Genomic DNA, 27,010 nt, shown 5'->3' with positions numbered 1-27,010 from the left:
TTCCAAAATGAACAGTTTGTTAGCAGTGCTGTTAATCCAAAGTCTGTTAATGCTGTTTCCATAAGAGCAAATTACTAATAACTATAAATGTCAACCACACTAACTGTAATAGTGCGACTGTGGGCCAGTGTTTTAATGGTTTTACAGAACTCTTGGGAAACCCTGTAATGAACAAGAGCATGTTGAATATATCAGGTCTATCAGTTTTCTGCTCCTTCAAGAGAGCCCTGTAACATGAGTTTTAGGCACCACTGAAACCCTGGAGTAGAAACAGCTGTTAAGTGCCAGAGATACAGACAGACATACCTTTCATCTGCTCATCAAAGCAACACGGCTTGGCTGAAGTTGGGACCTCTTTCTTCACTGCCACTTCCACTGCTTTAGCTGTACCATAACACACAGATACAGCACAGTCACAGGAATGAAGAAATTCAACATCATGCTGTTCTAGTGCCATCTCCCCTTTGATTCTCATTTTCCACATTATTCCAGCAAATTACACCTTTGTCTGTGTAGCCGTACTTTATCTAAGGGCGAAAAATTGTAAATATCTTCTTGCACATGCTTTCCAGGCAAAGCTTATAAGTTAATAAGTAGAAGAAACTATAAGCAATCATGCAGAGCACAAAAAAAAACGAGGCATAGTGAATGACCGCATTACAGATCACTTAAGTGAACCTGTTTTTGGGCAGCAAGTAAGAAATAAGAAAATCTTCCTATTCGGCACAAACATAAAAAAACTAAATGGCTTTTATATATTTAGACTGCATATACTTTCTCAGTTCAGCAAGGGAACCTTATACATACTGCAAGTCATTATTTAAATTTTAATTCCAATAAACCACCTTTTAATGCCAAGACAGGCATCTGGTATTATAACATTTTTCTTGTTTCTCTCCTATCTCTCCTGTTCCCAGTCCTGGCAGTGGAGTATCCCATCTCTCCCATTCCAGCTGAGCTCTTTTTTCAGCTTTTTCACTGTTTAAACTTTTTTAATATGTGTTTAAAACATTTTAAACATTTTAAAACAGGTCTTACAGAGTAGGACAGGGTTAGAAATGAGCACAAGCACTATGTCAGATGCAATGTTTCAGAATTCCACAAATTTAGGACTTGCTTAAATAACCAAGTGGAGTTTAACCAATGAGTCTGTTCTTCAGTAAGAATGCTTATAATGGGAGCAGCTGGGCTTTAGTAGATCTATTTCTGTAGATCACAAACTGATAAAAAATTACACAATAAATCACAAAGATCACGTGCTAACTCTTATGCACAAACAACTGGAATTGTTATAAATAGAATGTTCGTCTGCGTTAAAGACATCATATGCCTAGAAAGGGGGCATATCAATAGGACACTTAGTTACTGACTGGTGTGCTCAAAGCACCAGTACTAAAGGAGTGCGAGTAAAATTTCCAGGTAAACACTAGGTGGAGGAAGACAAGCATTCTCCTTCCATGTCTTTGTTGCTGCTCCATTGTTTTTAAATCCTTTTCCAACCCTTCTGGTTCTGTTCACACCTCCAATGCCAACAGGCTTCAGCTGCTCCACCGGATGGAAATCAAGTCTCTTCACAGTTGATGAGAACAGGGTAGGGGTACCAGGTGGATTTGCTGCAATGTAAGCCTCTCAGCCAGGTTGTGGGGGTAAATGAGAACTAGCTCTCCTTTCTGCTGACTCAGTAGTTCAGTGTGCCGGTCTGATTACAATGGAACAGCAGCAGGACTGATGATCAGGGTGAGAAGGAGACAGCAGACAAACCTGGCTCTGGAGTGTATGTGAAGGGCTGCACATCATGGGACCTCCCAGCGTTGGTCACCACATAGATCCCAGCAGACACGGGAGACGTGATCAATTGATTTTGATAAGGAGGGACCTTGACAATTAAATGATTCTAAGAAAGAAAAAGGCAAACAAATTAACAGGAATAATTACATTACTCTGCATATTATCCAATTCTTAATTGTACCACTTACAGTTGTGCATGAACCTGTAATTCATTTTAAAAACCCATCTTACATCTAAACCTCCACCCTCAAATTCTATCACAAAGGCAGAACATGTCACAAAGACTGGGACTCCTGCCATGTGTACCATTCATTATGCACCAACTGAAGCCTTTGTGAAACGCCTACTGGATTTCCCGATTATTCATGAATATCAAAGTTACGAAATCAAACAATGGATAAAACAGAATATGCATGCCGAGACAGTTACCAAAGCTCAATACCAAATCAGCACAAAAAACAAGATGCAGACAAAGAACAAACAGCAATCTGACATTTTACGAAATCCATCAGATAGAAGCTACCAGCTAAAAAAGGTCTAATAGTGAACTTTAAGATGGCATTCTTGTAAACGTTATTATGATGGACATTTCTTACAGTTAGTCTTCTGTTGCAGCCTGGGGCAGCCGTGGGAAGAGCTGTCGAGAGAACGACCTGTGGGCGTGTTTGTGAGAAAGTCTTGGAGAAAGACTTATTTGTTTAGCCAGTAAGCAGTTTAGCGGCTCAGATGTGTATACAGTGAAGAACACTGAATAGTCTAGCCAGAAGCTTTAAGAAGAACAATAATAATAATCATTGCTTACACTTATATAGCGCTTTTCTGGACACTCCACTCAAAGCGCTTTACAGGTAATGGGGACTCCCCTCCACCACCACCCATGTGCAGCCCCACCTGGATGATGCGACGGCAGCCATAGTGCACCAGAACCCTCCCAACACACCGGCTATCAGTGGGGAGGAGAACAGAGCGATGAAGCCAATTCATAGATGGGGATTATTAGGAGGCCATGATTGGTAAGGGCCAATGGGAAATTTGGCCAGGACACCGGGGTTACACCCCTACTCTTTTCGAGCAACACCCTGGGATTTTTAAAGACCACAGACAGTCAGGACCTCGGTTTTACGTCTCATCCGAAGGACAGCGCCTTTTTACAGTATAGTGGTGTCCCTGTCACTATAGTGGGGCATTAGGACCCACATAGACCGCAGGGTGAGCGCCCCCTGCTGGTCCCACTAACACCTCTTCCAGCAGCAATCTTAGTTTTCCCCAGGAGGTCCCCCATTCAGGTACTGGCCAGGCTCACCCTCAGTTGCCAGTTGTGAGTTGCAGGGTGATATGGCTGCTGGCATAGTCATAGTCTTTCACTTTGTATTTTGAGTTTTCTCACACTGTATAATGAAGAGCACTATTTATGTACCTTAAGGCTGCACAGGTTTATCCTGGAGCCAAATATGAAAAAGATCCTTTTACACTTCCCATCTCCAAGTTACCACAGAAGCTGGCAATCAATTACAATATCTCAGTTCTCCATAACAGACGAAGTAGAGAATTAAAGTGGGGTGTTGGGCCATATATTTTAAACTAAAAAAGTTTATCAGTGAGAATCCTACAAATCAATCAGACTGAGGACGTTATGTGCTGCCGATGTGAATTAATAAGTTTTCACATTTAAACCCTACTAACAAGCGCCCACTTAATTTACACACAATGAGCACAAGCCTTTGAAATGTGCTGGTTTGTACATACCTGATGGAACAGTTCCATATCAATCTCTGCTTCAGCCTTCCAAGAATTCTCATCTTGAAATGACAAAATAAGCAGACTCATTATGAAAATACTGGGTCAAGTGGCAACCATTACCTAAGAAATCCTTTAAAATATTTATGATTTTGGTTTTATAAAAGCTGGTTAACACTCCATTCTGGTAGAATTAAGATATAATTTTCTGCTATATCTTGTATTGCGTCCCAATTTTAATAATGTTAAAAAACAAAACTAGAAAAGTATGCTTTACATTCAAAAATTCAATTTAGTACAAAATGTATAACTGCTAAACATTCTTCAATACTCATAAAGCCTTGATTATTCACACACAGTACTAGAAACCTTTTGAAGTACCTGATGCGTTTTCCTGAAAGATGACTTTTGTTCCCTTCAGGAAGTTCTTTCCAATGAGGAACACCTCCTCTCCTCCCTTCACTGAGCAGCTGTGGAGGCTCTTCTTGAGAATTTCAGGCACTCCAGCGGGTTGAGCTGCACACAGATCACAGACAGATGAACATTACACATTATGGAGTACTGAGACACTAGAAACAATGCTGATTAGATTCAGAGACACTGCAGTTGAGCAGGGTTACAGATTTGTGACTCTTAGATGGGTACATTGAACAGTCCCTTCACCATTAATGCCCCTTAAGAGGATTCAGACTAGTATTCCTAGTTGAAGAACAACACGGCTAGAGACAACATACTGCTGTTTAGGAAACTATTTTAAATCAAATGTTTTTCACTTTTTGCAACAGTAACTAATACATATTAGTCAGTAACAGAAACATTACTAATCCTTAAATGTGTTAGATATGTTGGGAATATCTCTTATAGTATGAATGAATAACTTTTGCAAAATTCATAACTGTGTTTTGCATCCTATTTTAAATGTTAAATATTAGTATATAGAGTGCTTGCACAGGAGAACAACAGTTCAGAACAAATTCATAACCAACATCACTAAATGGATCAAAACAGACCTTCCTCTAAGAAATCTCACTCATTAGGTCAGAAATACCAAAAACCTCCTCTCCCAAAACAAGCCTCTGAACACACTTGCCATTTAGCAGCACAGAAAATAAAAAGTCCTGTATTCAGATTCCTGTGGAACCTAAGTCTAAGTGATCCTGAGAACATTTCTTTCTTATGTCCTGAAAAAAAATGCAGAAAATTTCTTTGCTTTGGTTTCACTTTCTGCTTGTATACAAAACTGTTTTATAAATGCATGAAAAGTATTTTAAAAAAACATCTGTAACATTTATTTTATGACTCTGGCCTCCACCCACACAGGGCCACAATATTCAATATTATTTATACAGAAAACAATGACCATTATTTGGCAAAGATTATGATACATTGTGAGTTTGCTTATTCTATAAAGATTTGGGTCAGGGAAAGCAATGAAAACCAACCAGTGAAAAAATACACAATTGGCAGAACTGAAGTCCAAACCTTGTAGCTAGTCTTATACTAAAAGCTGTGCTTTTCAGTGCTTATCACCATGGTTACCACTTTTAATCAAGTAAACTGAATTCTTGTTAAGTACAACAGAAGCTTTTCTTGCACTAGTACCTTATTACAGACTTGTGACAAACTTGGATGGTGAAAAAGAAACACCAATACAACCTTTTATAAGTGATAACTGAAAAATACTGGCACAAAGGAGCTGAGAAAGTTAATTAGACCCTACCCCACACAACCCAGAAAAAACAGAACAATCCTATATCTGGGTTATTTCTAAAAGCAGCTTTTCTGAGCACCCAGACAGCAACTGTACTCTAGTGCTCTGCAAGGGAAGAGAAGTATTTAGTTCCTCCTTCATTTTAGAACTACACACGAGTACTAGATGACAACTCAATAAATGTGTATATAATGGTCAACTAATAAATGTAACAAGTTTTCATCCCTAAATTAAATGTCGGAAAACTCAAACATTCTCATATTAAAAAAAAAATTCAGATGAACGGTTGAACAGTTGAATACTAGTTAGAAAAGCATGGTATTTTTAAGTGGCTATCAGGTTAAAGTAAACTCAGTTTTTAAGCAAAGGTACCAGATCAACTTCCATGACACACAACACAGGAAATCCATCTCTGACATATCTTCCACAAATGTCCTGCTGGCTACAAACTTTTAACAACTTTGGAGACGTAAGAGGTGGATTACTCTGGACCACTGTGGAGAGAATTATTTTGCTTTTTAATAAGATTTCACCAAATCAGATTAAAGTGCCTTGGCAGAAAACCAGAAAAGACATTTAAATTAATAATCTTTACACTTATACAGCACTTTTCTGGACACTCCACTCAAAGCACTTTACAGGTATTGGGTTCTTCCTTCCACCACCACCACCTATGTGCAGCCCCCACCTGGATGATGCGACGGCAGCCAGAGTGTGCCTGTACACACCAGCTATCAGTGGGAAGGAGAGCAGAGTACTGAAGCCAATTCATAGATGGGATTAGGAGGCCATGATTGGTAAAGGCCAGGATGAAATCTGTCCAGGACTCCAGGGTTATCACCCCTACTCCTTTTCTAGTTATGTAGTGTACACAGCAAAGAGCAATGCATAATCCTTAGATAGAAAATACAATGTGGAAAATACTTTTGAGAACAGCAAGAGCACACTACAAACCTTCTGTTTGTGACAGAGTTAATTCACAACATACACACTCACTGCAGCATCTCTATTCAAGCTCACAGTCCCATCATCTTACATTTTGTACAAAACATTTTCCATTTTCCACAGTCGAGCTTGTCCATCATGTAAACTTGTTAATCTAGTGCAGCTAGTGCTTTGCATCAAAAGCTGAACTGCCACCCAACTTCCTTTCATGATCCAGAAGGATAGGAATTATGCTCTTGGCAGGCTTCATGGTGTTTTTCACCAATATCGGTTTTCTGAACATAACCAAGGATCATGAGAAAACCTGCAATAAATGGTGCTTTATTTATTTGTTGGTACATTTTCAGTGTTAATGGTAAGGTCTCCTACCTGGGTAAAATGTATGATATTTTTGTAATGTAGCAGTGTAGTCTCTTTCTAGGCCCTGAGTATTTCAAATCATATATATAAATTATAAAAACAAACAGGACAAAGAGGGTTACTGGCAACCTGTGCTGGAAGACAGTGGATGACTCATTTATCTTTAAGAAAATGTCTGCTGTATTTTTTACCAATGATCCAAGGTTTTAACAAAACCTTCTTGTAACTATAATGGGGCATTCCGTGCCAAGAAGAAGACCAGTGTTTGTTAGCACGCAAGTCTTTTCTGAAAGCAAACGGGTTGCAATAAACACTTGTGATCGTTCACTCCTGGGTCCAGCAGTATAAGGATCTGATTAAAATAGCTCGCACCCATTACAGTTTCCTAGGTTACACTATGGTGTGTAGCTACCCCTTATTTCCTATGAGGTCCCTGCAAGAGACTAGGAATAACCCAAGGTACTCACTGCAGAGAATGGGAGATGACGGGGTCTGTAAAGTGAGAATGGAGCCGTCAGGGCGAGGGATATTGACTCTGAACACCAGCCTGGAACGTGTGCTCTTCTTCTTGGAACCAGCGACTCCAATCCGAGCTTCGACATCAGCATTTCTCAACTTCAGGATCCCAACACAGTCCACCCTGCAGACGAATGCACCTGTCACCTCCCTGCAGGGTCACACCAAGCTCACACAGCATTAACCCGCCATTCCTCATTAACAGCACTACTGATTGATCTCTGCTGAATGACGGAAATGTTCTGTGCGCTCAGGTGATTCATTTTAGCGACACAAGCGACCACAATATAAACAATATGTCACACTGAATCTGCATCTGTTTTTACTCAGAAGGTAGCATCTTAAATGAAAAACCTTCTGGTTGCCTGACAGCCTCAACCTGCAAGCAGGTGGTTAAAATGTAACGGGACCTAATGAAAGTCACATAATTGGGGGAATGATGGTTATTATAATAGACCACTGTAAGATAATATGGTACCGCTGAACTTTATTTCTTGCATTGCTGTGGAAGAAAATAAAATATTTTCCTTACGCTAAGGTCATGCTGTTGCTGGGATCCAGACACACTTCAATGACAGTTGTGCCCTCAATGTCCACCTCCTTACAAGCTGTAGTGTTGCGTCCAGTAACTCGGCATGCCTGGTAAAATCCATGTGGCTTCACGCGCCCTGTGTCATTACCTACAAAGACCTGCAGGATCACCGGCTCGTTCACACCTTCCAACTGGGAAAATAAGACAAACACATAGAAAACACAAAAAGGTATAAACCACAGTCACAGTTCTTACTTCAACCAATAGGAATTCAGCTCCCATGTACACTTCACTTTAAAAGGACAACTTAAATTTTTGTGCCCAGTAAGCAACTTTTACTGTACAGCTTAAAGTTAATTGTCAGGACACTATCCCCACAGAAAAGACTGACAATTCAGAGGAGACTGTTGTCGATGTTGTGTGTAAATTTTAACTACAGCAGAATTGCCAAATACAGAAAAAAAAAACAAACATTGCCTGCACTCTCCTCGGATTTTGTGTCATCTCCAAAATATTTTTTAATATTGGCAAAGTTGTAGCATTTTCTCCGTGTGCACTGCTGGAGCCAGACTGAGATGTGCTCTGGGACTGTCAATTACCTAGGAATGTTTACTAACTCTAGACACATTGCACAATACTACCTCAACATCAGGTCTAATATAAAAAGATCTGCATGAGATGCAAGTATAAATGAATTACTTTTGTTTTCGCACTACAAATAAATGAAACATCCCCTGCTAGGCCAGCGTACCGGCAAGATGCCTGTGGTTTGGGCCGTACCTTGACAGTGGGAAAGCCCTGCTGGGTGCGGTCCTTGACGGAGCCTCTGCTGCCCTCAGTCAGGTACCGGGCTCTGTGCTGGGTCTCTGGCTGGACCACGATTTTCAGCTCCTTTCCTTCGCTCTTACTGGGGTACTGTCCAGATAGCGGGACTCCCTTTAACGTAGGGCTCTGTGAGTGTTCCGCAGTGCTACAAAACAAAGTCATTCTTAACACTCAAGACACCAAAGGCCAAAGTCTCAAAATACAGCCGTTCTAGGGTTTAGTTTTAGTGTTTTGTTTTTATTGGATCTTTGCTTTCCTTTTTGACTAAATTCTGAATATCTTGCTCGAGGCACATATGGGGATGTCATTACAACATGGCTCACTTAAATATCACACCCAAAATGTTTAGACATTCTCTCCTTCAGAATGTGCACTTGGGTCTTAAGCTGGCACTTTGATAACTTTGTGAAAACAAAATAAACTTACATTCTCATAAAATAAAATGCTGCTTGTCCTTAGTTTCAGGCCTCCTGTGTTCATGGGCTATGCTGGAAACCACATTTATATTGGAGCTCTTTGCACTAAGATGTGGCCTTACACAGATACCAGGAAATGTCATTCCAGTATTACCTCTCTAAACTCTGCTGAGCCCTTGTGTAACAGTGAATCCTAAGAGCTGGAGCACCAGCCCCAACTACGGAAACCAAACCCCTGTGCCCGAACAGCTTCTTGATGCAAAGTGGTAGTCGAACAAAAAGAGGGTTCATGCACCCAGCCCTCCTCATCTCCCGGAAAAGAGCCCTACAGGATCTTAACCATGTCCCCCAATCACATAAAGCTGCTTGGAGGCCTTCATCCCTTCTCTCAGTACTGGGAACACAACAAGCGGAAATGCAGTGTCAAGTCAATCGTTCAGTTATCTACTTTGGTCCCATCTTTGGCTGCTTTCTGATCAGCTCTATAGCGATACACTGTAGCACAGCCCTTCAAACAACTGCTGACCTAGAGAACACCCGTCTTCTCACCCCACGCTAGCTTTAAATACTGTAAGTCTCCAATATACATTGAGGTTAAGCACACACAACATTATTCAAGTTTAATATCGCCGTGAGCTACATTATAATGGAGGTCTGTCACCCACAAAAGATCAAACGGTTTTCATCACCCAAACTAGATTAAAAATGACTTGCATATTTAAACGGTACAAACTGCACAAAACAAGAACAATACCATCTTTAAACTTCATTTTAAGGTTTAAAGTTCAGGTTTATAGCTTTTCTCTTTGCCAGCTTACTTCCCAAAGTGTCTGCGGGTCATTTGTCATTCATGTTTGTTTTCAAAATCTCCCAAAGCACGAGCGCCCGTAGATCTTTGCTGCATGAACACACAAGTTCAAATACTGTGGGACAGCTGAGGAGGTAGAGTAGGCGATTCTGCCCCCCTCTGCAAAGTTGCAAACGTGTCAAAACATATCAAAATGGCACCAACTGGCAAACTTTTCTGTATAGCCGTTTTGCTCAGGGTATCTTGCATGAATTCTACAGGTAATAATCAAAGCTTTTTAGCTAACACTGATTAATGTTGAGAATAAAGAAGCTAACCCCAAATCACCATCCCCAAATAAGTCTGATTACTGGACTTGATTTTCAGATGTAGTTTTATTGACTTTCTACCCCCATTTAATTTGCTTGTAATTTAACAGGCATTTTCCGATAAGCTTGCTCACAAAGATAATGGCCACAGGAACCTTAGATGCAAGTCAGAAAGTCACTAGAATTTAAATCTTCTCTCACCCTCTTTAATTGTCCATCACTGCACCTTCATGTGCTCTTTACAAGACCAGAGCAAAGGAAAGGACTGAAATTAAGATGAGCCTGGTGTTGTGTACCCCTCATAGCTGACAATGACAGCGGAATAGCAATGGACCTTAATGTCAGAAAATGGCTGGTCAGAAAACATTTTGTCACAGATCCTAATTAAAGCTATAAAATTTAATGGAAAGGGTGACCTATTTAAACCCAAGGATCATTTCCTCGGGTGGCATGGTGGCGCAGTTATTAGCATTGCTGCCTGCAGAGCTGGGGCCCTGGGTTCAATTCCAGATCTGGGCTGCACTCTGTGGAGTCTGTATATTCTCCCCATAGTCGCCTGGATTTCACCCACGTGCTCCGGCTTTCTTCCTCACAGTTAAAAAGACATACTGGTCAGTTAAACAGGGAAACCTAGCCCTGGTGCGAGGGCTTCTGTGTCGGAGCTTGTGTCTGTGTGCCCTGCGATGGACTGGCTCTCTGTTCAGGGTGTGCCCTGCCTCGCTCCCACTGCTTGCCAGGATAGGCTCCTGCTCGCCCATGACCCTGAAGTTGAAGAAGCGGTAAGGAAAGGATGGATGCACGGAAGAAGGGATATTTTCCTGAAGGTTTATGGTGACCAATGAATGACAGAAACTCCAGGACCTCTGAGAGGCCCGAGCTGCCCAGCTCTGCCCTGTAGCGTGCTCAAGAGCTAATCTGCCCTTGCGCCCAGCTGTCGTCCCGGAGAAGCACAGCGAGAGGCACTTTGGCGGGGATAATTGCAAAGAAAACGGAAGCACTCACTTTCCTTTAGGACAGGCTTTGCTGTCTGAGCCCAGCTGGGAGAGGACAAAGTGGGGCCCCTTGGCGCTATCGGCGTCAAACACATCCATGCTGGCCTCGTCCGCCGGCACAGGCTTGGGGCCCGGGCGCTGGCGCGGGGTACGCTTGCGGGACTTGCGCGGCACCTCCGTGTTGTCGTTGTACGAGCTGGAGCTCACAATGCTGAAGTTGGAGGCCGAGTCCTCCATCCAGATGCTGCTGCTCTGCTCCGAGTCCGGGGCCCCCTCATCTTGACAGGACATGTGGCTGTCGTCAAACAGGTCCTCTGGGGGAGGGGAGATATTCAGGACCGTCCGCCGCTTGGAAGGAGTCGTCTGCTGCTGCTGCTGCTGCTGCTGCTGCTGCTGGGCCCCGCTGCCTCCAACGCCGCCATTACTGCCGCCGCCGCCGCCGCCCCCACCAGCCAACTTGCTCTCCTCACCGAGCATCTCGGGGACCTCACGGCTACTTACCCCCTCGCTCGGAGCGCAGCCGTCTCGCAGGGAGGCCTGCTCAGTGACCGAGGTAGAGGAGTGCATGGTGGGGCTGGAAGATGCAGTGAAAGAACTGCGAGGACCTCCCATGGACAGAGGAGAGGAGGTGGGGGTCGCATCTGCAGTGTGTACAATCGCACAGTAAATAAGGGCATTTCCACCTGCACTGGCTAGCAGTCCCATTCAAGCAGCAAAATTTTGCGCAGGATTTCTTTTGTCCTCGTTTTGTTCGTCTCCAATTTCAATTCAGTTTTTTTTTTTGGGGGGGGGGGGGGGGGGTGTTTTGGTTTGGTTTTGTTTGCCAAGAAAACCAAGAAAATTTAGTCATTGCATCATGATTCTGTGGGCGGACGGGTTCTTTTTTTTTTTAATTGTTCTCAAATGCAGATGGTTTGTTTTTCAACGGTTTCCTAATTCTGTCCAATTTAAAAAAAACCTTTAAAATTAAAAAAATAAAATTGATGGGTGAGGCTGCTTTAAAAAACGTTTCAGATTTGAGTTTATTACTTTATATTCAGATATTGAAAAATATACATATGTTTGAAACCCTTTAAACACCAGTTTAACTGTTGAGACCAAATGAAAAGTTGGTGCATATAAGTCAGATGATGCATGCCAATTGGATTTTATTTCCATACAGACAGGTTAAAATAATTTAGCTGGGACTGAGCGTAGCCACATAAACAAAATAAACAAGCTTCTGACCTATGAAGCAGAGAACTGCAGACCATTTTATATGCAGACACTCCCTGCTTCAGAGGGAACTTCCTGGAATAAAAATGAGACAACGAATGAGCAACAAAAGCTGGTCATTCAAGATTTATTTTAATAAATTGTTTTTTTAAAAAAAAGAAAAATGCAAATTTGTGAAAATGGAACCAATATCCAAATTGCAGTATTCCAATGCCCAACACCTTCAATGAATTGACAACTTCGGGTTTCTAAAATTCATCTGGTATGAGAGCCAAAGTCACTACATTTCGAAAGCATTCCTTAATTTTCATGATCACTATGTGTTATAGGTGTCATGCTGCTCTCTCAGAGGTTTTAGCAGTGTCCGATGTCAGATAAATGAATGAAGGAGGGAGTAGGGGAGGCAGTGCTCATTAGAGACATTACTCCGGTGAAGGAACATGGAATAATACTTTATTTGTTCCTCTACAGCCTACGCATACTGATGCAGCTACCTACTTGAATTGCTCCAGTGAGGATCAAAGAATATGCACTACTTTCCACTGTTTATGGCATTTTGTCATATTTGATATACACTTTCATGACTTCTGAAGAGGCCAGTATTACGCAAATTGTTTTTCCTTAAACGTCAGAGGTGCGATGAACAGCTTTCGGAAAAGAAAAGACTTCACTGTACAAGTGGCTCTTCTGAGCCACCATATAGCAGTGTTGCACTTCAAAGCGAGTGTGTGTATTAATAAAAATAAGGGCCGTGGTAAAGCTTTTCTGACACTGGTGATAAACGGGAAGTCCCATCCTCAGTGATAGAACAATTCTACACATCTGTCTACACTGCAGATGCACTGGGTCCATTTACAGGAACATCCAAGCTTTGACAGCACATGTGTCAGAACACTGCTGTATCTTAGGGACTAAAGCAGCCTAACCCATAGATCTACCAGAATAAACCTGGTTAACAGCAGTCTTGAAGGTAATATTCATATAAATCATCATAAATCAAGTTTTACTGTAACAGAAGCTCTGTGATACTTTCCCTATTACCTAACAGGACTTTGTGTCAATTAATACTCAACAGGATAGACAAAATATGGTGAAACAGTTCACCCCTTAAAAGTTTATGGTTCAACATATTTTGACATATTTGACCTACAGTACACCTAGTCCTCACCAAATCCTAACACTAGATAAAACTATCCTCCTTTTACAAGTAAAAATGTCATTGTGTAAAAAAATCATTGTGTACTAAAATAAAAGCACTCCTTGATTCAGTAACTTGTGGCACCCCCGAACTAAACGTTTCCTGTAAAAGGTCCCACATCTCTATGGGGTTTAGGTCTGGACTTTGACTTGGCCATTCCAAAATCCTGAATTTCTTCTTTTTAGCCATTCTGTCATAGATTTCCTTGTGTGGTTTGGATCACTGTCACGATTCACTTTCAGTTAAGCTTTAGCTGTCAGACAGATGGTCTCACATTTTCCTCTAGAACACTCTAATATTGTGTGGTATTCATGGTAGACTCAATAATAGCAAGGTCTTGAGGCAGGAAAGGAGGCCCAATCCATCACCCCTCCACCTCCACATGCTTGATGGCTTGTATGAAGTCCTTCTGGACAAAGGCAGTATATGGTTTTAGCTAAACATGACATTTAGCATTAAGGTCAACAACTCCTATTTTGACTCATCTATGCACAGCCCATTGTTCAAGAAGTCTTGTTTTTCATTGTGCAGCTATGTTATTTTTAGAGAGCAGGTTTCCTCCTGGCTATCCTTCCATGATAGCCATTCTTAATTCAATCCTTTCCTGATAGTGGACTCATGAACTCCAATATCTACCACAGAGGTCTGTGGGTCCTTCGATGTAACCCTGGACACCACACAGTCAAATCTTGCAAAGAATCTGATAGAATGGCCACTTCTGGGTAAACAGGCAACAATCTTGTATTTTCTCCAATTGTAGATTATCATTCTTACTGTGGAACGATGGACTTGCCAGACTGAAAAGTAAGTCTCTAAGACTGTTACAGATTTCTTTCGATCTGGGCATGATGTATTGCTACAAACCTGAGTGCTTAAGACCAAACTGACAGTTTCTGATTTACTATGCAGGTGGTATCACTTCCTGATCAGATGAGCAGATAATCATTACACATGTTTTGGTGCACATGAACCTACAAACCCTCCAAAATGAGAAGGCAGAGCTAAGGGTTCACTTACTGTTGCACACACAGACATTGGATGTTGGCTTATTGTTTATTTGAGGTTATTTTTTTCTACTGTAAGGGCTTGGTGAGGACAAGGTCAAGATCAATATGTCTAAATATGTTAAATCATAAAATCCTAAGCTATTTTTTGTTAAGTGATGTACTTTTTTTCCCCACGCTGTACATTAAGCGGTTTGTTTCTATACACTTCAGGACCTTTAGTATGTGAAGGTAGTGGGTATACAGACAACTCTGTATCTCTTAAACATGCAGGACTAGCAAAGAAGGCATTGGGTGCAATGTCTAAAAAGCAGCCTAAACTAACATTAGTGTTTATAAATGTTATAAGTCTCGTCCAAACTAGTGCAAAGACACCATCCATTTTAAAGATTTTGTTTAAAGGCTGGGTAAACACATGGATTCAAAAAGGCAATGAGAAACATTCAATCAAAGTTTTCAAAACTGATAAAATCACCTAACACTATAAATCAATTTCCTCCCTTTCAAATGCATCTGTGGGATGATGGCAAGTTCCACACACTGATATGAAATGTCCATAATCTCGAATCTTTTGTGAACTACATCACTCTTTTCAGGATACTATATTTTAAAAATCAAAACAAATAATTGTTTGTGGAATGTTGTCTGCTTTGCATTGGCTGATTCTTAAATATAGTTAACACCTTAGTATGGAAATTGCCAATTAAAAATAACCTAATGTTGTGGAAATCTTGTGTTTTAAACTGCATGAACTGGGAAGGTCAACAGGGAAGATGACAAGAACTTCAATATTCTAAAAGCAATGCAACTGAGTGGCATCATCTTCAAGCACTGAAGCAAATTAATATATATAGATAACCATATATTATCATATATAAATATCTGAAAACTCTATTGTATTATTGTCATGTCACATGTCATGAGCTCTTGAAGTGCAACAAGTTCCCTTAGAGGGCAATAAAGGTTAATTCAAATTAATATTTTATGACAGAAATCAGGCAATCTAAGGCAACCATGGTCACATGAAGTGAACCAAGCTGGTCGTGACAATTTAAGAAATGACTTCAGAGAGAAGAGATTCCTTTAAAGGAGCTTCAATGTTTGAGCTGCAATTGCTTGGGGGTAATGTAAGTATCTTCTTGATCAGCACAGATCTCCTTAAAATAGCTCGTAATAGCAAGTACAGTAAGAATACCCTGTCTAAAACTGTTTTTTTTCCCAAAAAAGTTATTTCAAAAATTCTCTGAATATACATGCATATATATAAACAGATGCTGCAATGAAGACAAACCACTTCTTGGGTATTCATTATTGAGCATTATGGTTCAAGACAAAACGGTCATTTATTGCTTTATAAGGTCCTTTGGCTTTGCCTGAAAATGCACATGACATCAGAACTAGCTGAATGAAAGGCGAAGTATTACTAAATTTCAAAAATAGCATGGAGGAGCCATTAGGAGAAGCTAAAAAATGTTTTAAATAGCAGCAGAAGCAACAGGAAACTGACCTTACAGTGACATGCAAGAATGCTTTCAAACTGTGCAGTGCTTTGCTTTCTAGATGCTATTTACCAGATTGCACTTAAAAATGTACCTTGAGATCTGTACCTTTAAGACGCTGTTCAGAAAACATTGCTAGCATCTTCTTAGGGCCAAGGACTTGGGTAGTCTGATACCTCAGGCATCTAAAATGTTGCTCAGCGACAGGAACAGGCAAAGTACAGTTTGCGGCAATCCTATGCCTGCTGACGTTACCTCAAGACCTTATACAGTCATTCACTGCAACATTGAATCTCAGATGGCCTGCCTGTGAGGAGGCAACACTGGTGCAGACAGCTTCACACAGACACTTGAAAGTCTGCCTACATATACAAAATTACATATGCACATTCCTACACAGTGCCAGACACTTGCTTCTTAAAGGCACAGGGAGCTCATGAGTGACTATGCATGTCAGATCTGTAAATATTTGTGCGACTTCCTTCAATCTGTTTTTTTGCTTCCAGTTTAGGGAATAGTACAGGAAGTTCACAGGTTCCACTCCAAAGACAAAGCAAACATCTTGCTTACTTGACATGAAATCTGTGTCCATGTGTAGGAAACCTTGTGTATTTAAAATGTATATGAACTGACGTCAAGGTCGTGATCTCACAAGTATTCCTTTCTATTTGCCAGAGCAGTGAAACCACGCCCACCGCCCTCCCAAGACCACACCTAATTCCCAAAGAGCTAGCAGGCGACGTGCAGAATACAACACAGCATGAGAAATAGTTCCATTTTCACACATTTCATATCCCATCAAAGACAACAAAATCAAAACAATGCAGTGGTTCTGAAAAACTGAGGAATTAACAAAAAGATGAAATTAATTTCAGTTAAGGTTTCAGACATACGTTCAAAATCTCAACATGCAAAAGAACGAATTTGAAAATAGCAGCATACTTTGTATGGAATCACAGTGTATGATTTGCAGCCACTATGAGCACCCTGTTATGCTGTGTACTTTCCTGATAACATCTGAATTAAATGAATCATGTGCCTGAAAGCAGCCTGCATATTTCTTAAACCAAGTCCACTTTAAAATCCGTTTTGTTCACTTCCCTGGGAATTAGTAAAAGAAATGTCCCTTATCTTAAATTTTACTCCTAAAGCCATCACTCATTTATGGTGCCCACTGGAATTTAGGCAAAATGTGCTGAAGTAGTACCATCCTATTACTAACAGGATGATTAGTCCCAGTACCACGTTACAGAGAGAGCAGGCGTGTGATCATTAGAAGTATAGAATAAAAAGTTAAGAGATTACTTTTTGAAAGAATAGATGCACACAAACATTTGATACTGGCAAAAAAAGAGCCTTGTGGCAGCCATTTCAGTATGGAAAGGAACTTCCTTATAGCCCTACACTTCCCCGAGGTTTAGCACAGAGCCTTGGACAACAACACCAGTTCTAGCTACTTGGCTGTTCAAAGTAAGGCAGAAACTATTTAATCAGGAAGCATAATTCTAACAGAAGAATGGTGTCTAAAGTCAGGAAGAGGAGCACAACAGTAGCAACAAGCTCCACTCTCAGAACCTGCCTCTAATACGCTCCCAGCTCCATTCCTTGTCATCCCAGATTCTAACTATGGTCACTACAGCATCTTGTGATTGGAATGGGAAGGAATGGTGTCACACCTCTTTCCGCTCCAGTCTTGAAGTTTCTGGCTGTTTTTCAGTTGAAGGAGGTGAAACTGATTTCTGGCACAGACCCAAGCCAAGATCATTTAACCATTGTACAGTCTACCTGCATTTGTAAATTCTGTGTTTACAAGTATAATGTCATCTGTTTCACTTTATCCTGCCTGCATGCGTTATCTCAAACCATCATTTACTGGTGTTGCTTTACATACCGAAGCTACTGTTCATCAATGAACCCAGCAAAATGTTAATACTATAATAAGCGAGATTCAAAAACCCTAGAGAAACGGGGTTAAACACATTTCCGTGGATTAACCAATCGATGCACCTCACTGTGTAAAAGCTCATCATATTGCTCTCATCACACAGTTTGAAAAGGGCTGTGATTGAGCCCCTGTGCTCCAAGTGTGTTCCCTGTGCTAACCCCGACATGTATGACACTCTCCCAATTCAGAATTTGCAGTGTAAGCTGTTAGATAATGCACTGCTGCTGACAGATTTTCAGCACTACATTATAAACCTCCTTACACACCAGACCAATCAGCCCAGACTTACTCCCAATTATGCTCAGAGCACCATCTGTCATCTGTGCAGAAAGATGGTTCCAAGACAAGCCGAAATCTTTAATGGTCTAGAAAAATCTCTAAACCCTGCTGTACTCGTGAAGTGTCTGTATCACTGACAGCTGCTTAAGTATTTCAAATGCCATGTGTATTCCATGAGCAAAAATCAGCAGCTGAGCAGGGACAATTATTTTACTGGTTGCAGAAAAATATTCAGAAAAGCTTTCTTGCAAAGCTGTAAAATTCAATTGCTATTGATATCTTCAATTCTCACAATGCCTGCCTGTTGAAATGGGCTTATCCATTTTTCTTTTTGGGACTTTTTACCTCATCACCCATTCACACATTCAACAACAGAAAACACCTCACACCCAGTCCCCAGTAAATGAGCAACACAATAACTTCAATTGATTTGCCTTTTCTTCCCATCTTTCTTTCAACACCTAATGTAAACATCTGAACTCCTTTTTCAAACCCGTGATCTTGGAAATTATTGCACAGCCATGCATTTTTAGTGTGCTTTCATGTGATCATTTCCTACTCCTGCTTGGTATTACGTCCTTTCTAAAATGCAACTACCTGTATTTCTTTGCAAATAAAAACGTTTTACATTCTAACACTTGTTTACAGAACAGAAATAGATCCGTTCAGTCCATTTCTCCAGGAAAGCACAACTTGCCGTTCTCTTTTGGTTGGAAGTAGGTGTATCAGCAAGCAGGCCTTGGGCCATATGAATCACCTCTATGGCTGTGCCCAACACATGGGCAATATGCTGGGCACACAAACTAGTGATTCTAAAAGGGTCCTCTAGCTGGGCAATGTCTCGGATCCACTGGCTGCACTTGATGTGCAACTACACCGAAGATGGAAAAAACTGTAAAGAATTACATTACTTCCTACATATGCATTAAATAGTATCAATAAAATAAAATCTAAAATATTTATCAACAGGCAGTGCCTTCCACTCCCACTCTAATTAGTGAGTACCTATTGTGGTAGAGCTCTTGGGTTTTACACTTTGCTCATCACATACTTTAGGACACTGGTGCTACATTATCTCATCAATGTAATGACATCGGCTTTCAGGATATCATAGTTCCAAATGCAGATGGGTGACAGTGTAAACAACAGCTTACAATACCAATATAATGTGGACTGTGCAACATCTGAAACCCAAACTGTGAAGAATAATTTGCTTTCAGGCTGACATCAGTCCATCTAATACAACATGTTGGCATGTCAGATTAATATAACAAAGGTATAAGATGTGCTTAAAAAGTAGGACATCCTGCAGAAGCCTGCAACTGCCTGTGAAATTCTTCTGCACTGGCTGCCGAGATGCTCAACCAGCAAAGATGGCAGACTTACTCTGTGATCCAGATTTTGCAGGTTCGGACACATCACCACATGACTGACTAGGGTTTGTGGGCCAGAGCAACTGGCTGTGCACTACAAACGAAAGCATGGGATTAGTCAGCCAGGGCTCTAAACTGGCAATACTGTTGGCAACAAATGCACCACTTCACCAACCGACTCAAAACCCCCGTTTGTGACTACATAGCTTATAATACATTTCAAAACACCCAATCAGATAATTGTTTTACATATTAGGTGGATTTATGTAAAATAAATTGGTGATTCTAAACATACAAGAAAAAAGTTCGTCTAAGAATGTTATAAATCAACTTATTTTCAGTTGATTCTTGTTGTAGAATGAAATAAAGACATTTAAACAAAATGTAGCAACATTATGTGATAACTGTATGGAAGTGGGGATTAAAAGGATTGAATTAATCAATTTGTTAAAAATCAGTAAGGAATTTGGATATGAAATTCACTGTGGAAAGAGAATCAAAAAATGTTCAAGTGCATCTTTGTACAATCTGCATGTTTGTTGACATAAAAGCTGTCAATCATGGCAACTTAAATTGCTTCACTACAGTTTTAGTTTGTGAATACATTCAAAGGAGGAAAAAAGGCGAAGCTCAAAGAGGCTGCAAACCACTTCCGTACGTTTTAATGGGCTGTTGACTTATTAGACATTTCCAGTGTCCCAGGAGATGGAAGCAACAGGCTGGAAGGGCTCATGATCATGGCTTCCGACAGTGTGCAGTACAAAGGTGTTGGCGTGCGTGCGTGCGTGCGTGCGTGAGTGCGTGAGTGCGTGAGTGAGTGAGTGAGTGAGTGAGTGAGTGAGTGAGTGCCTGACTGCCTGACTGCCTGACTGCCTGACTGCCTGACTGCCTGACTGCCTGACTGCCTGACTGCCTGACTGCCTGACTGCCTGACTGCCTGACTGCCTGACTGCCTGACTGCCTGACTGCCTGACTGCCTGACTGCCTGACTGCCTGATTTGCTGCGCTAGCCTCTATCTGCACTGCTGGGAGTCTCCAGATCTTCAGCTCCAGCAGCCTTTGCTTTCATCTGTGAGACAGTGATCCTTCCCGAACTCAGCTACTCTGTTCCTGTCAGCTGTTAAGCTGCTTGTGTCACAGCCCAAGCATCAAACACTGTGTTCCATATTGCTCTGCGAGACGTTCCAATAAGCTTTGGGAAATAAAAGTACTAATAAAAAATAAAAATGAAAATAAAATTAAAACAAATCAAAAACGAGAAAGTCTAAAAGTTAGACCGACCTACACAGTACCCTGGGTGAGATTTGATGGGTTAAGTGTCTCTGGCACTAAATGTCTTCACTACTGATAGACAGACACTGTCACTCAACCCACCACGATGCCTGTTTCTGAAAGGTGGAGCTAGAATGCAAGTCAAGTATATTAATAGCAAAAACAACTGGCATTCCAGCAAAAGAAAGCAAGTCAAGTCACTTTGTGCATTGTAAAAAAGCTCAAAGTTAATCTTTGTCAAGAAGAAAAAAAATCAATTAAACCTTGGCATTTACAAACATTTTCAATCAAAAAAGACTTCATATTAAAAATATATACTCTCTTTTACCGTGGCATGTTTTATATTATTGCTCATTCTTGAATTTGAATATGGTTAGATTACTGCTTAAATTTGGACCTTGCAAAGAAATGTTTCTATTGGTAACTCATGCAACAAACCTTTCTTGGCAGAACTAAAAGTCTGATCCCTCCTGGCACCCCTACCTGACACCAGCCAACCCCGGTCCTGAAAAAAGGGTGGGAGAGATGGCTGCACAGGGGAAGGACAGGATGTGATGGGGCCCTGGTTTTAGCTGCAGAGGCCAGCAAAGTGGCCAGGACAAACCTCTGCTGCACTAGGCCATGAGAGCCTGCTCTGGGAACTCTGCCCCTGCTTCTGTCATTAACCGGACCTGGCCAAGAAGATTTACACCTGTGTTGCAGCAGGTTCAGTTCAGGCAGTGAAATCCTGAGAATGTGGCCGCTAAAACAGACCAGCCTGACTTAAGTGCCTCCTCTGTTACCAGCTACATGGGAGACTCTACAAGAGCAACGTACAGCCTCATTATTCATCCTGCTCTCAGCCCAATTGCTTGTTTTATGTGAATGAACAAAACAGCACCACCTCACAAATTATCTTAAAAACAAAGGAGAGAGTTCACATAAGTCAACTCCATAAACAATTCACGCTCATTAAAGACTTTGAAAGGAACTCAATAATGCTCCAAGATTAAAATTGGGCAATGAGAAAGCTAAATAATTTACATATAAAAATATCTAGCTGAAATGTAAAAGTACAGATTTCTGAACAGCATGAGAGAATAACCAGAAAGTACAGAATTCTTTGGTCATTGCTTAGAGAGGAACTGTCAAAGATGCAGAATAGAAAAGTGTGAGATATAAGAACAGTGTTAAAGCAGAGAAAGTGCAGACAGTGCCCTGGGGAAATGAAAGAAAAGCAGTGGGTAACTCAACAGACCAGACAGTTTATAATACTACAGACCACACATTACAGACAGTGAGCGGCAGCCTACATGCTGTTCAAAGACACAATGAAGCAATGAATGGCAGCCTTCAATAACTGGCTAGCTATATCACAACCAAGCACAAACATATGAACAGGGAGTAGCAGGTTCAAAATCAAAGGCAACATTTCAGAAGAAAGTTATGCAATTAACTGAAAGAAACCGGGAGTCTGAAACAGAGGACAGAGTGAATGAGCAGCAGATAGTGCCAGTGTACAGGAGCTGAATGGCAGGTTCACCATAATCATTACGGAAAGCAGTGTCAGACTTGGAAGGACTAGATGCTAAAAGCAAGGTCTTTTTCCCCTGTTTCCCCCACCCACCAGCCTGCCTATGAGACCTAATGCGGTGAAATTTAAGAAAAGGTTCCCCCCCCCTTTCTTTACAGAAAAATGTATACTTCATCCAACATCCAACCGTCCCACCAAAAGCTTTTAAACAAAAGCTAGGCCAGCAAACTAAGGAGAAGAAGAAATTAAACAGAAGGGAAACTAGTTCCAGTTCCAGAATTTGGGAGTAAAAACAAGACGAAACAGCCAGAAGAGATAAGGCCAATTTGCAGTTAAACCTGCAGTCCCGGAGTAAATTCATGTAAGCTTGAAAATACTTCACCTTCCATCTGCTACAGCCAGTATGTCCCGTTTCGGCAGAGGGATGCACATGGCTGCAGTTAGGTACTGATGTCCAAAGGCAACAGACTTCTGGTTCTACTCAAAATCACTCTAAACCTGCGCACTTCAATAAGGGGCAGAGTGAAAAGTGCAAATTTCAATTGCAGATTTACTTTCAGAGCTGGACATTTGTGAATGTAAAAATAGTGAGAGAAGAATTTTTCTCTTCCTCTTTTTGAAAAAACAAAACAAAACAATTAACAGTAATTTTAAACATCTGATAAAAATCCAATACTTTATTTAGGTTTTTACCTTTTCAAACTAAGTTACTTCCAAAAATGCCAACCTTTTCACATCTTTTAAAAGACATAAATAGCATGTCAATGATATGTCTGTGTGAAAAAGTAATACAAACATGAAATTTTAAACAAATGGGTTTCAATTGTCAGCTTAATCAAAATATATGTAAATGAAACACTTAAGAGACTTTTCAGCTTTGATCTCAAACTTTTTGTGAGCAGTACCGAAATGGTTTTGTACCCATCTTATAACGGTCTCACCTCTGGCTGAGGTTATACATAGCCAGTATAACTTCTAAATATTTATACAGTATGTTACGAGTCTGGTAAGATTTCATTAGATGTGCAGAAATTGCAATAATGCCATTCAATGAATAGTATTTTGGTTTCAAGACAGTTAAAAAGTTAAAATTAAGTGTCAAATAGACTATTTTATTCTTATTTTTGTCCAAAATGGAAAAAAAAGGTTGTTGACATTTGTAGTTATAAGGTTTATTCATGTTGTGAGACAGTTAAAATGGGAGTCAATTCTGATCCCCAGAGACAGGGGTACACTTCCAAGGAAAAAAAAACATTCCAAGTGTAAAAATAAAAAAAGGCTTTCCTTAGACTCCAACTGCAAGGCACTGCATTACCAACAGGAACCAAGGTCGAGTGGAAAGTATCTTAAGACCCTAAGAATCTTTCAGCACTTCCGGGATTATGGAAGAAAATACTACATTCCCTGAATTCATGCTAGGGAAATGGTATTTCACTAAAGTTATTCCTAATGCCTCCAGAAGATGATGAGAACTGCTGTGTTAAAACTACTAATCTCGTCTACTAACAGCTGACTGCTCTAATTCGTTTTCAAATGACAAATTGTCTGAAAGTCTGCAGAACTTATCTAAAAATGCAAATCTTTAGGCTGAAGTCAAATGATTACATCACAAGAGAGAAAAAATATGGGTCTCATACTCTGCATGTTAAGATTTTTATTTAAAAAAAAAATTAAAGACACTGAACCTTTGTCAAAAACAAAAAATTGAACACAAAACCAGACCACACTGTTCATATTCAGCCAAGCCTCTAAGAGAAACTTCAAAGGTGCACCAGAAATGCAATACTGGTTTGCTGAGGGTAGATCCTCCCGCCAATTCATCAATACAAGCTAGACAAAAGCACAGATACTGTAGCTGAACACAAACAGGGTGCTCATATGATCAGAGTTTTTTGTACCAGAAGGATTCACTATGAGGAAATAAGGAATAAAAACACAGACAACGTAGAAAACAGCTGTTTGACAGAACTAGCAGAAAAGCAAAAGTAAACCATTTAAAACCTGATGAGTAAAACCCATTTCTAATTCCACGGATGTCAGCCCTGGCTCTGTCTGGTCTACCAAAGTATGTAGAACTTTGCTGGGATACGACGGCAAGTAAAATAATTTCCCTTTCTGTCCACTTTTATTTTTTCCCCCCCATTTGTTTCAATACTTTGCTAGGCCTTCTGCTTGCAGGATGCATGTCCTAGGGGAAAGGTCTTGCAGGTAGCCTAAAGAAGGTGGGCTTCCTGTAAACAGGCCTGGGACCATTGCCAGCACTGCTCACTGCTACCGGAGTCCTAGGGCAGGGACACAGAGAGAGAAAGAGGGGCATACCTGAAGCAAGCGCAGCCGGGGGAGGGGGCCCTGCCTCTCCACCACTCTTCTGGCTCATAGCTGCTGTGTTGCACTCGGTGGAGGACGGCAGCTGAAGCTCTTTAGGGAGAAGGTCATAGACCGATTCTGGAGGAAGAGAAGGCACTGGGCTTAGCGTCACGAGCAATTCAAGCTGGACCGAAACCCCACGGGCCAGAGACGGGAAAACAATCTGGAAAAATAGTGTAATCAGGAACGTCAATTATATGTCACAAACTGACGTCACTGCAAATAACAATGACAAGAAATCAAATTTATATTTACCCTCAAAAGCCTAAAAAAAATCAAGCGTAAGGCTATTTCTGACTTTTTAGAAGAAAAGACATTGTGTTAAAGTATACTGAGCATCAAAATAAATTGAACTTTATTCTTTACATGAATTATTTACGCATGTTTAGTACAGAAATGAAATGGATTTTGGATATGGATTTTATTTGTTTGGTGTCAGTGACTGATAAATGACAATTCACAACTGTCTGTGTTATACTTGAGTAATTCACTGTTGGATACACACTAACACACCACATTTATGAGAGACTACACATGAAATGTTCTTCAATAACCTGAAGAATGTCTGCTGAATACCAAGAGATAAAAGCACCGAAAACTAATAAATAAGCTTTTACCATTCTGGTTGCATATCCTATCTTGGAAGCTGGACTAAGCACACTATTGCTAACCATCCCTAGGATGCAATCGGGAATGCGGGAATGTTCCACAGCCAGTAATTTATAACCTCATAAGCTGTTAAAACCAAACACACTCCGTCATGACAGGCCACGATCTGGGACACCACGAGTCGTGACAGCTCGCCAAGATCAACGCATCACAGGAGTGTGATGGGCAGGGCATGTCACGTTGCAACAGACCGGCATTTACAGTGATTGGTGGCAGCCTGATCACTTGTAACTACAGTGATCAAGCCCTGGGACATCATTCTTGCTTTCCTGCACATTGTATCCTCAAATAAAGCAGCTCTCATGATACTAACCTGGGACTTTCACTTCACACCCCTGCTGATTAACCCTGTTGATCACAAATATTGATCAGCAGAAGGAATTGTACTGTCACACCTGTTCATGAAATGCTAGTGCACCTCCTACAAAAACCGTAATTACATGATGATATTTTTTTTCTGGAGTTATAAGTGACAAGTGTTTTTGGTGTTTCAAACTTATTAGCTAGTGTGGGCCAGATTAGATTTAAACGTACTTTAAATGGATCTTACAGAGCACAAATTACCAATGTACTGGGCACAAATAATATTATTTGTATTCTGCATTTTTAGTGTTTATTTTACAACAAAATACTCTTTAAGATGAAATTAACAGTTACTGCCTGGCCTAACTTCCCACTGGCTTTACCAATCATGGGCTCCTAATAACCCCCTCTATGAACTGGCTTCATTACTCTGTTCTCCTCCCCACTGAGAGCTGGTGTACGGTGAGCGTACTATGTGCACTATGGCTGCCGTCGCATCATCCAGGTGGGGGATACACTTTGGTGGTGGTGGAAGGGAGTCCCCATTACCTGTAAAGCCCTTTGAGTGCAGTGTCCAGAAAAGCACTATATGGGTTTAAAGAATATTTATTGCACATTTACCAGATCCTTATTTAGCAAACATTACTCATTAACTTCTGAGTATGGAAAATCTTTTACCATTATCCATAAATGGATTAATTTGTAGTATCGGCTGTGATCACTGTACATTATGCAAATCTGTTATGTTTGAATCACAGTTCTGCAAATGACAAAATGTGCAAGCATATTTATGTAGATCAACTGACAAACTGCAGGACTGCAATATATTTGCACTTGGGCTGTGGGATTAGTGAAAAGCAACAGTATCACCTGTAAACTGCTTGAGGGACTGACAGGCTGAACACTCGGCATGGCAAAAGGGAAAAGGTGAACAGGACACTGTGACAAAAAGCAAAACACTGTTGGCTGGATTGCTACTATCATACAAAAAACATTGGCTTTCCATTCACTTCAACAAAGAAATCTAAATTTCTTCACTTCTCTTGAGCTGTACAACATTTTCTTTCCAGAAATGGTGCATCTTTTGCTGAGGTTGGTCCAAAATTTGGAAGAGGGGGAGGAAGAGTATATACGTGTCTCAAGATATCAATCTGTTAATTTTGTTCTCCATCTTTAGAGTGCCCTCTCACCCCTGTCATATTATATTTGCAACAACAAATAGGAACACTGTGATCAGATAGCAGCAGAGAACCACAAGGAGGGTTCGGCTTGCAAACTGTTCCGGTGACATCGATGCTGGCTCATACAAGGCATGGACTGCATCCTCACCGAGTCCCTGACTAACACCTGCCACATGGGCTACTGCACTATAAACATGTCATTGCACTAGCGCATTCGACCAACTGAACTGAAAAGAGCTTGGCAGGCCTAATGT

At 40.8% G+C, this 27,010-nt stretch overlaps 1 protein-coding gene across 8 annotated transcripts in view; it reads right to left on the bottom strand.

Moving 5' to 3' along the window:
- Positions 1–27,010, bottom strand: part of nfat5b (nuclear factor of activated T cells 5b) — a 53,558-nt gene that overhangs the window by 8,099 nt on the left and 18,449 nt on the right. For 2 of the 8 annotated variants that reach the window (XM_088939076.1, XM_088939077.1), the window contains exons 2-10: positions 24,556–24,681; positions 10,949–11,579; positions 8,370–8,559; positions 7,590–7,780; positions 7,009–7,208; positions 3,907–4,041; positions 3,535–3,587; positions 1,762–1,894; positions 307–384 (exon numbers count right to left, since the gene is read on the bottom strand). In XM_088939076.1, coding sequence (XP_088795202.1) covers positions 307–384; positions 1,762–1,894; positions 3,535–3,587; positions 3,907–4,041; positions 7,009–7,208; positions 7,590–7,780; positions 8,370–8,559; positions 10,949–11,579; positions 24,556–24,681 — 1,737 coding nt within the window. The other 6 variants (XM_088939078.1, XM_088939083.1, XM_088939080.1 and 3 more) reach the window with 5 other exon arrangements.

The sequence above is a fragment of the Atractosteus spatula genome, chromosome 21, assembly GCF_055471065.1.
Source record: "Atractosteus spatula isolate fAtrSpa1 chromosome 21, fAtrSpa1.hap1, whole genome shotgun sequence".
Lineage (NCBI taxonomy): Eukaryota > Metazoa > Chordata > Actinopteri > Semionotiformes > Lepisosteidae > Atractosteus > Atractosteus spatula.
The sequence above is the reverse complement of the archived record's forward strand: the minus strand, read 5'-3'. Positions and strand labels throughout refer to the sequence as shown.